The sequence below is a fragment of the Cygnus atratus genome, chromosome 10, assembly GCF_013377495.2.
Source record: "Cygnus atratus isolate AKBS03 ecotype Queensland, Australia chromosome 10, CAtr_DNAZoo_HiC_assembly, whole genome shotgun sequence".
Taxonomy (NCBI): domain Eukaryota; kingdom Metazoa; phylum Chordata; class Aves; order Anseriformes; family Anatidae; genus Cygnus; species Cygnus atratus.
Window position 1 is genome coordinate 20,095,924 of NC_066371.1, and position 16,739 is coordinate 20,112,662.

The window sequence follows — 16,739 nt, forward strand, 5'->3', positions numbered from 1 at the left end:
TCAGGGAGATGAATTAACCAGCCCTTAGATTTCAGGCAGGCTTCTGCATCAAGCTGCACAGCACGATCAGTTCTTGACTTTAGGTAGAAGCACAACTAGTGATTTTAATCTCCAGCTGACAGCCTTTAAAATTCACAGGTTTGGATTTAAAATGTTTTGCTGCACTTAAAACATTATTGATCAGTTCTGGTTCACTCCCTCCGCACACCAGTATTTCAGTTTGCAACACTGGACTGATACTTAGCTTCTTCATGGGAGTAATGCAAGCATTAAACTGAGATGCTCACAGTGCAACTGAGCAGATGGCAGAAACTGACACACACACACAGAAAAAAAAAAAAGCAGACAAAGTTTTCAAGAGTCCCAGGTGACTCAGCCTTTGAAATTAGAATATGCATCTTAATAGGGCAGTTACCCTAAAGATACATTCCCTATGCGCCTCGCAAAGCTTACAGGAAAAGCAAATATGAACGAATTATGACAAATTCCTTGTAAACTCAAATAAGTTTTTATATCCGTGGGCTTTGTAACTGACATTATGATATTCTTTATATTTTTTTTCTTCATTTTATGACCTGTTAATGACTTATGGTTTAATTCCCTGATTATTATATTCTAAATCATGGAAGATTACTCACATCTTGTGCAACCATCAAGATTTAAGATGAATATAAAAGTCAGTCAGCAAATAAAACAAGAAAAGCCAACAGCGGGAAATAATTGCAAACACAAACACCTAATGAAGTGAAAACAGAGCTAGTAAACTGGCTATATTAGAAATTTTTTGATCTATTGCATCAAATAGTCAGTAGAAGAAACAAAAAGCCAGATGGCGCTGCTTTCTTTAGGCAACAGGTCGCTGAAGAGCAAATGGCTTACATGTACATATATTATTGGAAATAGGAACCAAAAGAAAAGAAATGTTTGCAATGTATTTCTGATAGGCTGCCAGTAAAACACCAACATAAATCTGTTTCTACAGACAGCCAATAACACTCAGTGTAACTGCAGAGGGGAATGAGTGATTGAAGATCACCAGTGGAGGGAAAGCATCTGCAGGTTCTGCAGAAGGCAATCAGCACTTTCAGGTCCAAGTAGATTAAAAAAATTCCTTACGTATCATATTTTATAGCTGCAGTCTAGTCTAGGCTATAGGCTGATTGTTTACAACTTCCCAAAGCTGTTGAGTATCTTCATTGCCAGTTTTAAAAGCAATGCCACGGACTTAAACAAAACAAACAGGTTTTCTTATATATATGCTTTGGTTCAGCCACAAGCTACTGGGCAAACTAAGTGGTGCTGAGTGAAAGTCAAGCAAAATGACCTCCGTAGTGATTTGTTGCCTTGAAATGCACATTTGAGATGGGATTTCCTGCTGTTACTTTAAACTGTGTCTCAGTAATAAAGACACAAGAGGAGCAGTGCAGATATCTTATTAAGTGATACAGACTGAAAGATTTCTCAGCTTCCTCCAACCAAAAATATAAATAAATCATTATTATACTGTCAATTCCCAGCTTACCAAAAAACTTCTGCCTACGAACCTGGCAAAAAGACCATGTGAAAGGGATGTAAATTAATATTTGTAAATTTGTATGTTGGAATATCGTCATTACAAAGAAACTATGAAAAAGTACTAAATGTTGATGAGCAGGAGCCAGCAGTGTGCTGTGGCAGCAAAGAAGGCCAGCAACATCCTGGCCAGTATTAACAGGAGCATGGCCAGAGATGGTGGGAAGTGATTATCCCCCTGAGCACTCAGCACTCATTAGCACATCTTTAACAACTTGCACCCAGGTTTGGGCTCCCAGTTCACAACAGATAACAGTAAACCTGAGCGAGTCCAACATAGTGCCACCAGGATGGTCAGGGGACCGGAGCACTTGCCCTGAGAGAGGAAGGCCGAGCAAACCGGGCTTGTTCAACATGAAGGCTTGGAGAGGACCTTGGAGTGGCCTCCTGGTGCCTACAAAGAGCTCACCAAGAAGACAGAGCCAGGCACTTCACTGTGGTGCGCTGTGGGAGGACAAGAAACAATAGACAATAGTGGAAATGAGAAAGATTCAGACTAGACAGCAGCAATAACTGTTTCACCACGAGAGCAGACAAACAATGGAACAGGTTGCCCAGAAGGTCTCCAACTGCAGAGGTTTTTAAAACCAGGCTGGGTAAGGCCCTAAGTAATGTGGTCTGACCTTACAGCTGATCCCACTTTGAGCAAGAGATTAGACTAGATGACCTCCTGAGGTCCCTTTCAACCTGAATTATCCTATGAATCTAGGAACATATGACTTCCAGAAATACTGGGAAAACCAACCATAATTACCCATTTTCATTCAACAAATAAAACAGTGTCACCGTTTGCACACTAAAGGAGCGTGGTCTCCCTTATTGCATACAGCAGTCACACTAAGAAGCTTATTTTGCAGTATTTATGTTCACATGTGAATGCACAAACTTATCCCATTGCACACAGTGGAACATGAAGCCAGTCTTGGGACAGTCCAAGCAAAAACAAACAGGCTCAGTCCTTACACCCTGCACAGCCCTGCTTTTATAGTCACAGTCCTACAGCAACAAAGAGCTCAAAAGGCTGAGGCTGACAGCTGTAGGACTGTGACATTTAGCAAGGCTCACTTTTTTCTTTCTTTTTTTTTTTTTTAAAGACAGTAAAATTAGTAAAATACATTATGGATGGACTTCAATGATAGAGTCTATTTTTCTGATCCTCACTTCTTTCCTCTCGCCCATTGCACAACGGGTGCCTTAAGACCTCAGGAACCTCACCACTGCTATAGCAGCCCTAGAGCTGCTCGACTGTGGGAGGAAATCTTTCCTTTTTCCTGTCCCTCCCCTCCCTGTACATCTGTGAGCTGGAAACTACTCCTAAAACCATGAGTCCATGATACAAAACAGCCCTTTGAACAGCTCTTTTTGTTTTCCTTTTTTTTTTTTTTTAATACATTTCAATAGTGTACATTGTTCTATGAATTACATTTTGGAGTGACTCAAAATAAAGAGACCTTTTCATTTAACCAGATTATTCCTTTCATTGATTCACGCTTTGTCAGAAGCAGTTTTAGGGTCTGATTCTTCTCTTATTTACCCTATGGTTGACAGGCTATGTAAGTGTTATGGAACTGCTTTTACGAAACTTTAATGTAGCAGCAATTCAGGATTTACTTTATACCTTTATGATAAATAGCAAGGTTAGATTGTATGATTTTTAACAGCACTTAATCAGCATTTGATCATCAACCAATTTAACACAACGATTTCAACAGGATTTGCTACAGTAGAAACAGAGACTTAGTTAAAGGTTCGGGAATGGCAAGGTTCACCCAAAACTTACTGCAGGGTTCTGCTGTTTATAGGACTGCTGTCTATAGGACCATGAGAGGATTGACTGTTTATTGACACATTTCCATCCTGGTTACAGGTCAGACAAGGCAGTTTTGGTATTTTCCACCAGGCCTATCATTCTGGTACCTCCCAGAAAGTACAGTACCCAGAGCTCAGGCTACTGATGTAACTGCAGTTGATCCTGAACCACAGCTGAGCTGGGGAAAAGCTACCTCACATGTTTCTCTGGCTGCTGTATTTTTAAGACAAAGTGATTGACTCGTAGTCAAACTCAGATTCCCTACCACGCAGTCCAGTCCCTACCAGTAATCCAGTCCCTGGCCTCCTATGTGATCCATCATTTCCCCATAAGGGATTTCAGTGGGTACCTGCTTTAAGGCAGCCCCCTCCTTTGTTCATGGTCATGACCAAGGAACAGTCACATCGAGGCCTACTGTGGCTGGTAAGCCTGAGCAAGACTTATGTCAAGTGCAGGAGTAGAGCATACCTGCCTCAGTAAAGACATTCAGATTCATACCTGTACAAAGAGCTGGCATTGCAGAGAGATGCATTCTCTTCTCACGTTTACAGACAACCTCCTGCCACCCTCTCTTTTAGAGCACTGCAGCAGCTCTGCTGACAAGTTCTGGAAAATACAGCAGGCTTCCTTTTTCTTGAAACTCATTGTTCTATAATGTATTACTGATAGTGTGTCATCTCTGACCCATCACTGAACATATATTTGATGAAAAAAATTAAAATCAGCCTTTAAAAAATAAACATTATTCCCAGAGTTTGCATGTCAAGGTTTTTAAATAATTCTCCATCTATTTAATATAATAAGATATATAAAAAGAATTTCAGGATAAGAAGATTCTGTTGGCCAGGATAAAACCATGACAACAGCTTGAAAATTTAGATGTAACGGATTCTCGATCTCTCACATTCCTTACCTAGATATAGATTCAGCAGCTCTTAGGTTAATTACCTGTTTATGATTCTAAAATCACAGCGCCACCTCAAGTCACGTTATTTGTGTACTTTGCAGCAGGCAGGTAATCTTCATAGCTTCACACATGCGTGCTTTTCTTAGCTAGGTACTTTCCCAGCCACACTAAAGCATTATTGCACATTGCAGTACATTTTCACAAGCAGTTTTCATAAAGACAATGTACAAGCTCATCAGAACTCTTGGAGTAGCCTCACAATGCCACAGCTGCAACTTCACATCTCATCTCATTTTAGCTGTAAATTTTTTTGTGCCAAATTTTGCAAAAAGATGTGTTTTCTAATCATAGAACTGTGTATACACACAAACACATATCGGGGTTAAAAAAGGTGCAGTGATTTAATGGAACTTTAAAAAGAAGAAATTAAGATATAGCAATAGACCAAGATAAGATATTTCAGCCTGAAAACGTAGAAATTATGACGTTGTTATGACTGAGGATAAAAATTAGGAGCTTTATTTCCTCCTCGTTACTCTTCTATCCAGATTCAACCTTTATTTCCTAATTAAAATACAAAATAGGAATAAAGGTCTGAAACTAATTTCTCAGATACTGTTGTATGGTAACACTTCTTGAAGAGTGAGTACCATCACCTTATAGTAAAGCCAGATGTAGGCACACATTGAAGCAGTGCTCACAGGATGGAGTTAATGGAAGGCTTAGGCCAGTAGTGCCAGACCTCCTCAGGAAGCGCGCACCAGAACCACTGCCCCCAAAAACCTAGGTGACTGTAGTCATCCAAAAATTATAAAAAAATCAAAATAAAAAAAACAACAGACTCTCCAGGGAAGAATGTCAATAATTTTTATAAAGCACAGATTTTTGCTCCACTGGTCAGGCTGGGCAACCACACAGGGTTTGTAATTAATAATGCAACATTAACCACATGCAGGTTTCTTCCAGTCCCAGATGACGGGTGACAGTGCCACCGCTTGGGACTCTGTGTTCAGATGGGATCCCCCACCAGTGCAGCTCCGTACCACAGCCACTCCCCTGCCACTCCTTCTGGCCAAGGTCACCAGTGCCCTCTTCTCCCTAACACCAATCCCGTCAGGCACAGCCTCACTAACATCTGTAGGACATCTGCAACAGCTGCTTAAACAAACACAGAGCATTTTATACTACGTGCACATCTGTTTGCACGAAGCAGAATGGAGCAGTTAAGATTTATTTGAGTGTACAGCTAATTTTATGTGTGCTGTGAATACAAAGCCCTGCTCAGAAATGTGCTAGCACTCGAAGGAAGTACGCACTACAGTATGGAAGAGCTGATTACATAAGGGATGGCATTTGCTCTTCACTGGGAGACTGCACTGCCTTACATTTCTAAATGTATCAAAAAGGAGTCCAAAAGAGTATTGTTGACTTGTATATCATGGGTCAGAACATTTTCACAAACTCCAGACATCTATATTTTCATGCTAAAGCATTTGCGTAGATTCTTCTGTATATTTCTAGGTAGGAGCTTACTCATTTCCTCTTGGCATGAGTCCAGCGCTGCTTGAAACCTTCTCTTTCCCAAAAAGCCTTTTTCAAGTATGTGCGTGCCAAGCAAGCCAGCAGATCTTAAGTGAAAAAATATTTTTCATCATTAGTTTCACAGATTTTAAATCCAAAATGAACAACGGTAATTGCCAAATCTGACCTTCTGAATAACAATGGCCAGAGATTTCCCTGGGGATTCATGCATTAAGCCCACAACCAATTCTATGTGATAAGCAAAAAGGCCTGAAGTCATTCCAGAACCTGCTGACTACAAGTGAAGGATGCCACCTAGTATCACATGCCTTGATCGTTGGCTTTTCATGAAATCTCTTAGTAATACAAAATATCCAGGCCACTTTCAAAACCTTGACATTTTCATAACTATCCATGTATCCTGGTTCCTGGGGACAGCCAGGCAGAATTCTGCAATTTAAACTACCTGGGAGCACTTTCAGCAACTTGCCATCTAAGTAGCCTGTTATTTAGCAGACCTGAGAGAAAAGGATTCAAAAAACCTCCTTACCACTGTTTTATGTAAAGGTCATTGACCACTAGTTGTTTTGTTTGTTTATTTGGCTTTTTTTGGTTGATTCGGTTTTGGTTTTGTTTGTTTTGATGTTGTGGTCATTTTGTTGCTGGGTTTTTCTGGGGGATGTATTTGTTTGTTTGTTTTTAAGTGGCAAAGAATTAGCTATCTGCCTACACTACAGAAAGCCTTTCTGGCATGCCAGTGTGACACCCACAAATGTATCCCCCTCCTCCCCAGACATTTTTATGGACCCTTAAAATCTTCTAATAGCCTGCTTCTCTGACTGTGTAGCCACAGTAGCTGTATTGCTACAACTGAAATCTCAAATCAAAACTTTTCTTTGACAATTTTCAGCTTATCTAAATGTTTTTACATGTGTCTGACCAACTCCAGCATCCACAGCTGTCTCTAATATTAGAGGTGGCTGTAGCCATGACCCAAACTAGTTCTAAGTCAGCTTCTTCCTCTTTCTCTCCAATATGGAGCCTTGACCAGACCATTAATTTAAACTTTTTTTGCAGTCTATATCTGCTTAATAGCCATAATCACACCAGACATTCCATCTGCCCAATGTTGCTCCAGAGTAAGGTACAGTTTTTATGTCTTGTAACACAAATACTGCAAAACACCTTATGGTTTGACAGAATTAATAGTTCATTTAAATATAGACCTATTAAAGAGAAAGGGTATGCAACAGGTCAGATCTAAATTATGTATCATGACCCCTGGACACAAAATAGACAACAGAATATTAGCTTGCAGTGTCTGTTACATCACTGGATACATCCAACTGCAGAGAAATAATTCCATACAGGCACCATTCAGAATGGAAAAAAGCACCATTTTCACATACATTTTGAAGTTATTTTAAATTTAAAGATTGCCTTGCTGGGAACTAGCAGACAGAAGCACAAGAAGCAGAGACTGATTTCAGAGAGATAAATGGAATACGCAGGGAATTTTGCAGTTCTGCTGCAAGACTAGATATTTGTCAGGCCCTGCAACCATCCTTTGCTTTGTCTTCAAGTTAAATTGTTTTGTTTTGTTTTCAATCCATCCAACTTCATTTATTCTGTGAAAATGGAAAGTGGGACAGATCTTTGCCCTTAGGCAGAGAGTATCTCTACTACATCTTGTCATTCACAGACAGCAACATGGAAACTCCTTTTTGTCTATCTTCTCCCAACTCCTGAGTAGCTCACATAAACACAAAGAGCAAGGATCAGGCAGGGAGGTAGAACAGGAGAACACAAGAAAACAACTAAATGAATAATTCAGGTGAAAATAATAATTACAAAATTAGTTTGTTTCCCAAACTCCACACCTACCAGGAGTCATGAACTAAGAAGAGATAAAATACTATGAGTAGCTAGCGATTTTTGTACTGTCATTTTCAGCTCACAAAAGGTCAGGCATTTGTAGCAAGAACTGCTTGGATTAAGTATTTATTTTTAAAATTATTTCTAAAACACCACAGTTTTTGGAGGGTATAATGCAAGGCTTGGAAGAATAACAGGAAACCAAAAAAGGAAGAAAAAGCACAAAGTAATGTGCAGTGCTTTCATCCCAAGTGGTGATTGCAATCGTACAACACACATTCACCCCTTCCCAAAAGAAATAAACAAACTACAGGATTTCCAGTATAGAGAAAGGCTTTTTTTTTTTTTTTTCTTCTAAGGATAGCTGCCATAACAAGGAAATAAAATTTCGTGAACATAATAAATTTACAAGCCAGTAAAATAAAGTAGGGAGTGCTGAGAGAGGTGCGAGAATATGGAGGGTGATGCAGTTGTAACTGATATCAAACACCATTTTTGAAATTGCAACCTCTATATTCATGTCAAATAGCTCAGGCAGTCTCATTTTTTCATTACCAGCACCCTTCTTCTCAGACCCTTCCCTGATTTTACATTTTTGAATTCCTAGTCTGTTTCTCCCATAGAGAGATTATACCAAATGCCACTTTGTTTACTTAAACTTGTGTTCTAGTTCAAAAGTACCACTTTGCATAATGACTTGTTTTTATAGTGACCACAAATATCAGGTAGTACCATGTACTTTTTATTTTGGGCTTCTTCAGATTGTCTCTTTGGTCTGGATCACAAGTCTTATGAGGAGCGGCTGAGGGATCTGGGGTTGTTTAGTCTGGAGAAGAGAAGGTTCAAGGGACACCCTATTGCTCTCTACAGCTACCTGAATGGAAGTTGTGAGGAGCTGGGGGTCGGCCTCTTCTCGCAGATAACTAGTGATAGAACAAGAGAGAATGGCCTCAAGTTGCGCCAGGGGAGGTTTAGGCTGGAAATGAGGAGACATTTCTTCTCAAAAAGAGCAGTCAGGCGTTGGGACGGGTTGCTCAGGGATGTGGTGGCATCACCGTCCCTGGGGGTGTTCAAGGAAAGGTTGGATGTGGCGCTTAGGGACATGGTTTAGTGGGTGACATTGGTGGTAGGGGGGTGGTTGGAACAGACGATCTTGGAGGTCTTTTCCAACCTTTATGATTCTATGTTAATAGCACTCAGAGGACATGAATCCTAGTTACAAAAAAAAACAAAACAAAAAAAAAATATGGAATTTTAATGCAAATACTTATCCTTCCTAGCTATTATGAGAAACATATGAATCATAGCCATTCTGTTATTCCAGCTAGGTTTCATTAGTGTTCTAGTGTCATTCTGTGCCTGTCACATAGTCGTCACAGTAATTTTGAAAAAATAATTAAAAATATAAAAACATTTAATCATGACCAAGGTCTGGAGTCTAATACAGACTGCTAATTAATTTCATGGCCAAGGAACAAGGATTCAGAGCATTACATCTTTTCTCTTGAAAATTGCCATCCAGGTTTCAACAGCCGTTCTGACAGCGGTCCCGAGGACCCATTCTGCACCCTCCAGAATCTGCTCTGCATGATGCTCACCAAAAATCCTGACTCATCCTCATGTGATAACATTTGCAGAGTTCTCATTTTATAATGACTATGCTCAAATTCACACACAAACAAGAATGACCTACCACACAGTATTGTCTTGCTGCTTCATTTACATGGCTGCAGACTGATCACAACACCAGTCTCTTACCTCTTTAGCCACCACCTTGAGACCTCAACTATTTTTCTATGGGGAACACAGAGTCCTTTTTGTATGCAGCAAAATATAATCTTCATTATTATTATTTAACCAGCAGAACTAGGTTCTCAAAGGTTCGATAACAGAAAAAAAAATGTTAAAAATTGACACTGAGTTGAGGAGCACAGCAATATAAAGATGCAGTGCAGAATTGACTGCTTCAGACCATATGTGAATATTGCTTCACAGGTAATTTCACAGACTCAGATTAAGCTGTTTCTCAGTTCCAGTGAGATTACACCCATTTCCCATAAGACTAATAACAACAGGTCCTATTTTCATAAATCTCTTTAGTACATGACTGTGCAATACAAAAGTGAGATTGTATAGAGAAGGAATAACTCCACACTCCCACTTCTAAGTGTCACCTACAGAGAGCAGATCTCTAATTTTTAGGCTTAAGAACTACAGAAGATTAAAAAGGGGCAGTTAAAAATATGCAGTATCTCTGAAAATGTCACTAGACAGTTGGGGCTGGAGAGGTTTCCAACCAGCTTTTCTTGTCAATAATACAACAGCAATTATGGGCCAAGCATATTTAATAACTGTTAAATTAACTGCTAACGTGTCTGATAAATGATAGCCTAGTTGAGTACATTACCCAAATTCAGCTACTACAAACCCTACAACTAAGGAAAGTAAAATGCTTTTTCAAGCCTTGGACTTGCTAGGAACTGACAACATGGTGTATTTATAGCTTTGCTTCAAAGTTGCCCCAATGTCACCTTTTAACCGCGCTTATACTTGGACAAAATAATTGTGCTTACCCTGGCAAGCCGTAACACTCCCTGAACAATTACTATGGTATGCCCATCCACTAGAAACACTGCAGGTGAGGTTTCAACATTCAAAAAAAGATTCAAGGAATGTTTTTTTGGTTTATGTTCATTCTTCTGCTTTTGTTGTAGATTCTCCTCAGGGTAAGAAGAGATACAAATATATCTTTGCTCTCATAATACATCGTTTCTTCCATCTTCCAAGGACTATAATAACAAAACTTTATTTTTCTCTCAAAGTGTTTTCCAGCCCACCACTATAAAATGAGGCAGAGGAGGAGACTAGGAAACAAGATGGACAAGGAATTCCTATAAAGTCCAATGTTTGGTGTGTGGTGTGTCAAGACAATTAACTTGAAAGCGTACACGGTGTCAACGGGATTTCATAAGACAAAAGTTAATTATCAATTCAATATGTTCCTAAGTACAGTCAAATGCAAAATTCAGTGACCTTTAGCATTACGACTGGAAGCCTAACTTGTGCGTAATTTGTGATTACCCACATCTGGTTGTCCATATGCTTTTCCATGGAAACTAAAAATGGATTCAGTCACCAATTATGTCTGCTTTAATAAAAAATAAATTAAAATAATTGTGAACTCAAAAGCAAAAGTTATCAATGAAAAGTCAGTGCAGATTAATGCTGAGAACAGTATGAATTTTCACCAAATTCCACTGAAGACTGTTCAAAGGACTTTAAAAAAATCACAAAGATTCATACATTTTTACAATGATCACCACAGTTCCACTCTTATATCCACTCAGTAACCTTTTAACATCCACTGCATGAAAAAAAGCTGCAGTGATATGGTATACGATAGCGAATTTTATTTGATGTGTCAAAGTACTTAAGTCTAAGTCTGCATTTTCAGACAGACCCATTCTGCAGTCCAAGACCTCATATATATCTTCTGCCCAAATCCATCTAGAGTACCTCTTGAAGTGAACTGCACATCCTTCTTGCACAACTAATTTTCCTTCCCTCCTTGCAGATAGGGCATGGTCTTGGTCCTCATTTGTGAGACTTAGACTAAGGCCAAATTCCCAAGCACACCTGCTGTAAAGCGAGAACAGCCAAGTGTCTAGACCTGCTTTCACAACTGCAACCTGTTCACAAGCATAGGTCCAACAGCTTTGCATTTATTGCACTAAGCAACACAACTGCAGCTTTCCCTTCACAGGGCTTGCTTATGCAAAAATCCTACCTATCTAGCTGATAAAGGGATAGGTAGCAATGCTTCTGCATCACCTCTTTACATGAGTAAGGTCTGGCAAAAGACATTTATGCTTTGTATTCTGTGTTTGTTTATATTCTACACTGTCTATATACTGGACGCTGTTAAATTTAAATAGCAAAAAGGGTTGCTTATAAAAATAACATTTTAAAATGTAATTTATATTGTTTTTCTTTGTTTCTTACTTTAGGCTTACTTTACTGGACTGCAGTAATTGTTGGTTATGTTGTTTTCTGTGCATGTTCCTCTACCTCAGATCTGTACGTTAATTGTTTTCGTGTGCACTCTTTGCAGCGGTACAGGTGGGAGATGAGTCTGGAGAGAAAAAACAGCGCAGCAAGATTGAAAACCTGAACACACTGATGATGACAGAACTCTCCAAAACCAACCAACGAAACAAAACCCAAGAAAACGTAACAAAAACACCTAGCTTTTAATTTTGTCAATAATATCAGTTAAGAGCTTTCTAAAATACGTTTTATCTGCAGTCGTCCCCAGAGTAACACGCACTAGGGTTCGTGGCCGACACCGGTGTTAAGGCCGAGGTGCTGGTGTAAGACCAGGCTGTCCGTGAGGGGCAGCCGCGGCCCGGTGCCGCCAGGTCCTTCACTCGGCAGGAGCACTTCGTGGGCTCCTCCCTGCTTACTCCAGCCTCACTCGGATCAGCCTACGGACGGGATTTAGCGAGTTTTCAGCCCGCCTGGCTGCCTTCGCTGCCCCGGGCGGGCCGGCAGCGGCCTGGAAACCCGGCCCCGGGGCGGTGTGTTGTGTGTGAGGGGCGGCGGCCGCCGCGCCTGCTCCTTCCCTCCCTCCCTCAGAGGAAACTTTCCCCTGGGCGGCCGGGACAAAAGGGGCTCCCTCAGCGGGCGGCAGCGGCCTCCCCTGGGTCGCTCGGGGGAGCCGCGATGGACTCCGGCGGCGAGACCGTCGAGCTCAACGGGCAGGCGGAGGGCGCGGAGCCAGCGGCCGAGCGGGTAGGGCCGGGCAGCAGGGCCGGGGGGCGTCCGGAGGGAGCGGGCAGGGGCTGCCGGGGGGTTCGGTGCCGTCAGCAAGGCATAAAGGGCGCCCTTCACGTTTTTTTAACCCTCCTCCTCCAGCTCGGCTCCTTTTCGGGGTGGGGATGCCGCTGCCAGCCTCCCATTTTGTTTTGATTCAGAGATAGGCTAGCAAAAGACTGAGCGAATCCTTTTGAGCCCCGGTGACTGCTTCGTTCCTAAATTGTCAGGCGGCCTCCCCGCACAAAATCCCTGTACTGAGACGGATTTCTTCCTGGGGAGGGTTTTTTCATACAGGTGATGAGGGAGGGGATGGAGAAGATCAGAGATGTCCACACAGGAGATACGGGAGGAACTGCCTCGGGGCTGGGGCTGCGTGCTGGTGTTTCCATATATCCAAACAAAACCCAAATAAAAACAGGAGAAGAGCACAGCTTTTTACTACTCCATGTAGTCAAAACATGCCTAGAGATGTTCACTGGAAAGCATTTTATCCCATATTCTGTTTACACATAAAGGATGTTTTCCAAGTATGCCACTTTTCTGAAAAACCAAACTGGTAAAAGAGCATCTTTCATGTTGTTTTGGAAGAGACTAAACTCTAAAAAGCAGCTGGTATTCCAGCCTAGGACTGCCACATAGAAGCAGTTACACTAAACCACCATCTACATTACTAGTAAAACTTTCTGGTTAGAGGCGGACAGCAGGGACTGTGCAGCAGCTCTGTCCTTCCTTCCCTTCCCCACAACCCCCTGCAGCCACAAATGCCAGACCAGAAAAAAATATCTGGTTTTAATGAATCCTGGAAAGTACCTAAAGAGAATCAGTGCTGGGACATCAATGTGAAACTGACAAGCTGAAGAGATTTCCTTCAAGCCCCTGAATTCCTAGCAATTAATTTTTAAACAGTTGTGATTGCATCACAAGTACAAGTAATAGGGACTTTTTTTTTGTCTTGATCTGCTCTAAGAATTTTTGTGACTTTCCTGTTTTGCTTCATCTCCAGTTGCAAGCAACCATCATTACTATCTGTCTGATAAAAACTGAAAGCATCACGTAAAGACTAAGCAGTGAGACATTCCCATATTGCAATGACACTTTTTTCATTTTCTAAAAGACGTTCAAAGGAGGATATATAAGGTGAAACAAACGGGGACAGAATTCTTGAAAAACAAGTTTTGAATAATAGATCTGATCAAGTCTGCAATTCACACAAAGAAAAGAACACCCCAGCTCTGCAGCCAGCTGAGCCTGGGGAGGCCACAAAGCCATGGGTCCTCAACCTGCGGTTACTGGAGTCAAAAGAGCGTAGGTGCCTGCTCTTAGGAATGCTGCAGCGTATCTTTGGCAGGCCTGGAGTGCTCACTGCCCTTCCTAGCATGTCTTCTCTGCTAAATACATTCTCTTGAGCATCATTCTCTTGCTGAATACCTTTTAGGCTAACCGATACAAGATGCACGTATGGCTGTCTTACCTTCAAAACATTGTAGAAGCGCGTGAATTTTAGGAAAAAATAAGTTGAGCCCACTGTTATTCTGAATGAGTTATCGCACATTCTAGATGTGGTTTATTTTAACTCAGTCATTAATTCAGATAATTTTTTCTCACCAGCTGTCACACTTTTAGGAGCAAGAAACTCACGGCTTCTAGTACTGGCTCGGCCTGGCACATCTTGTTGTGTAATGGGAATAATTACAGTTGGCAGAAGTGCTTGGCCTTTTGTGCAAAGGATCTGTTCATACAAATGCAGATAGTAACAGTTTTTTCATGTTCCTGTGTTTGCTCTCTTTATTCATGCTCCATATTGAAACAGTCTAGAGCTGCCATGCTGTGAAAGCTAGTTTAGTGTTTCCATGATAGTGACAAATGCGAGCTGAAATAGTTCAAGAACTATGAAAAAGGTGAACAAGAATTGGGTAGCAGAAGAGAATATCTGTGGAGTATTTGGCTTGTATTATCAAATTGTTGCTAAAAATGTATTCAAGATTATATGTTAATTCATAAGTAATTTTGGGACATGGCAGTTTCTTGGCATTATAGTGCAAGTAACAAACTTGAGATTTGTAGTAACCTAGTTCTACTGCATATAGAATGAAATGGCCTGTGCCAAAGCAGCATGTATTACAAATTTAAACTCGTGTATCAGTGATAATTATTTGTATTTAAGTAGCTAGGACAAACAGTGATTTAGCAGCACAAGACAGGCAGCGGTGTTATAAGACCCAATCACTGGAATAAGCAGTAGTAATGCAAGACAAATTAGTACTGAAGACATCTTCTATTTAAATAGCTGTACAGATGAGTTTAATTTATAACTTCATTTCATAAAGTCATCAGGTGTGCTGATTATTCAAGTCATTAAATGAGTAAAATATTCTGACTTGGTCCTGGAACGTGTATAGCTTTAGGAAAACAGTGCTCTGCCCTGAGCTAACATGACTGTACTTTTCCCTTTTTCATACCAGGTGTTCAGCAATCAGGAATCAGCACGGCTACCACTTTTTTAAGTCATACTTGCATTTTCTGTTTTTCCATATACAGTGTGGTTCCTCTTAAGTGCAGGCTTTTAAAGATGCTAGACGATCAATGCTGTCTATGAATACAGGCTGAGGTGGGTTTGTGTTTTTCCATTACCTGCAAACACACTGTGTCAACGTGCTTCCAGCAGTCTCACAAGCTAGGTAGTGTTATGCTAGGTTAGTACTTGAATGGACAGATATCCCTCCCTCCCCCGGATGGAATTCCTACAGGAAATGTAACTGATGATTCAGTGCCAGATTTAGGGATTTTTTTATGAGTCAGTGCTCAGTTGAACAAGTGCTCTAAAGTTTTACTGGGGAAGAAGAATTCACATCTTTCCAAGTAGAGGTACAAAGTATCTAATCATCCAGTGTACAACTGGTATAGCTTCAAATATTTTTCTTGGAAGAACATTTCATTTCTTTGTAGAATATTTTCTCAAATTTTCTAGATAATAAAATTTTCCGAAACAGGGGAAGTCTGACTTCAGTGGCTACGTATTGACCCATTACATTTCTACTACACGGGTGATGGAGATGTAGACAAATTCTACATCTGTCGTTATTAATAAATAACTACATAAAGTTAGTAGTTCAATTCTACAACTTTAGGGTTACCCTTAGGGTTAACCTCAGGAAGGACATGGACGTGCTCGAGCGAGTCCAGAGAAGGGCGACCAAGCTGGTGAGGGGTCTGGAGAACAAGTCTTATGAGGAGCGGCTGAGGGAGCTGGGCTTGTTCAGCCTGGAGAAGAGGAGGCTCAGGGGCGACCTTATCGCTCTCTACAGTTACCTTAAAGGAGGCTGTAGCGAGGTGGAGGTTGGTCTGTTCTCCCACGTGCCTGGTGACAGGACGAGGGGGAATGGGCGAAAGTTGCGACAGGGGAGTTTTAGGTTGGATGTTAGGAAGTACTTCTTTACCGAAAGGGTTATTAAGCATTGGAACGGGCTGCCCAGGGAGGTGGTGGAGTCACCATCCCTGGAGGTCTTTAAAAGACGTTTAGATGTAGAGCTTAGCGATATGGTTTAGTGGAGTACTTAGTGTTAGGTCGGAGGTTGGACTCGATGATCTTGAGGTCTCTTCCAACCTAGAAATCTGTGTCTGTGTGTCTGTGTCTTAGAAAAAATAAAAGTTCTGAAATTGTGTTCCATTTTAGTTCTGCATAATTTCTTTTGTGCCTGATCCTTTTCATGACATTACTGGAATTTTGTGCTGGAAAAGGTCTGGAAAAGTTTGCCAAACAGTGTTTTCTTAAAGATGAATACTTAAAAATTTTTTTAAAAATAATTTTTAAGCGAGAGGTTTTTAGTATCTTTAATCAGGAAGACTTGCAAAACACAAAGAACAGTTCACTGAGGTCAGCGTGACACAGCCTTATATTTGCACTTGTTGTTACTTAGCATGTTTCCATTATTTTAAAATTAGGATTGTCCCTAAATGCAAGGATTTAAGGAAGCGTGCTCAGTGCCATTACAAACCCAGAGGTTATACCAATCAATAACCAGACCAAAAGATTATCCCATCTCACTGAATCAAGGCTGTTTGACTATTAAGTCTATTAAGTGCCTAAAAACTGCTCTACAATTGCAGCAATCACTAACCTAAACTAGAAAGAAAACAGAATGCAGAATTAGAGCAAGCCAAAGATTTTTAAGACTATTTCAGAGTAGGTGTACTTGAAGGTGAGGAACCTTCTGACAGTGTAAGGCAAGTGTCATTAAT

The 16,739-nt window shown here is 40.8% G+C and overlaps 1 protein-coding gene across 1 annotated transcript in view; it reads left to right on the top strand.

Moving 5' to 3' along the window:
* Positions 1–16,739, top strand: part of NINJ1 (ninjurin 1) — a 39,807-nt gene that overhangs the window by 9,430 nt on the left and 13,638 nt on the right. The window contains exon 2 of the mRNA XM_035558202.2: positions 11,797–12,476. Coding sequence (XP_035414095.1) covers positions 12,408–12,476 — 69 coding nt within the window. The 5' untranslated portion in view covers positions 11,797–12,407. The remainder of the gene's footprint in view (positions 1–11,796; positions 12,477–16,739) is intronic.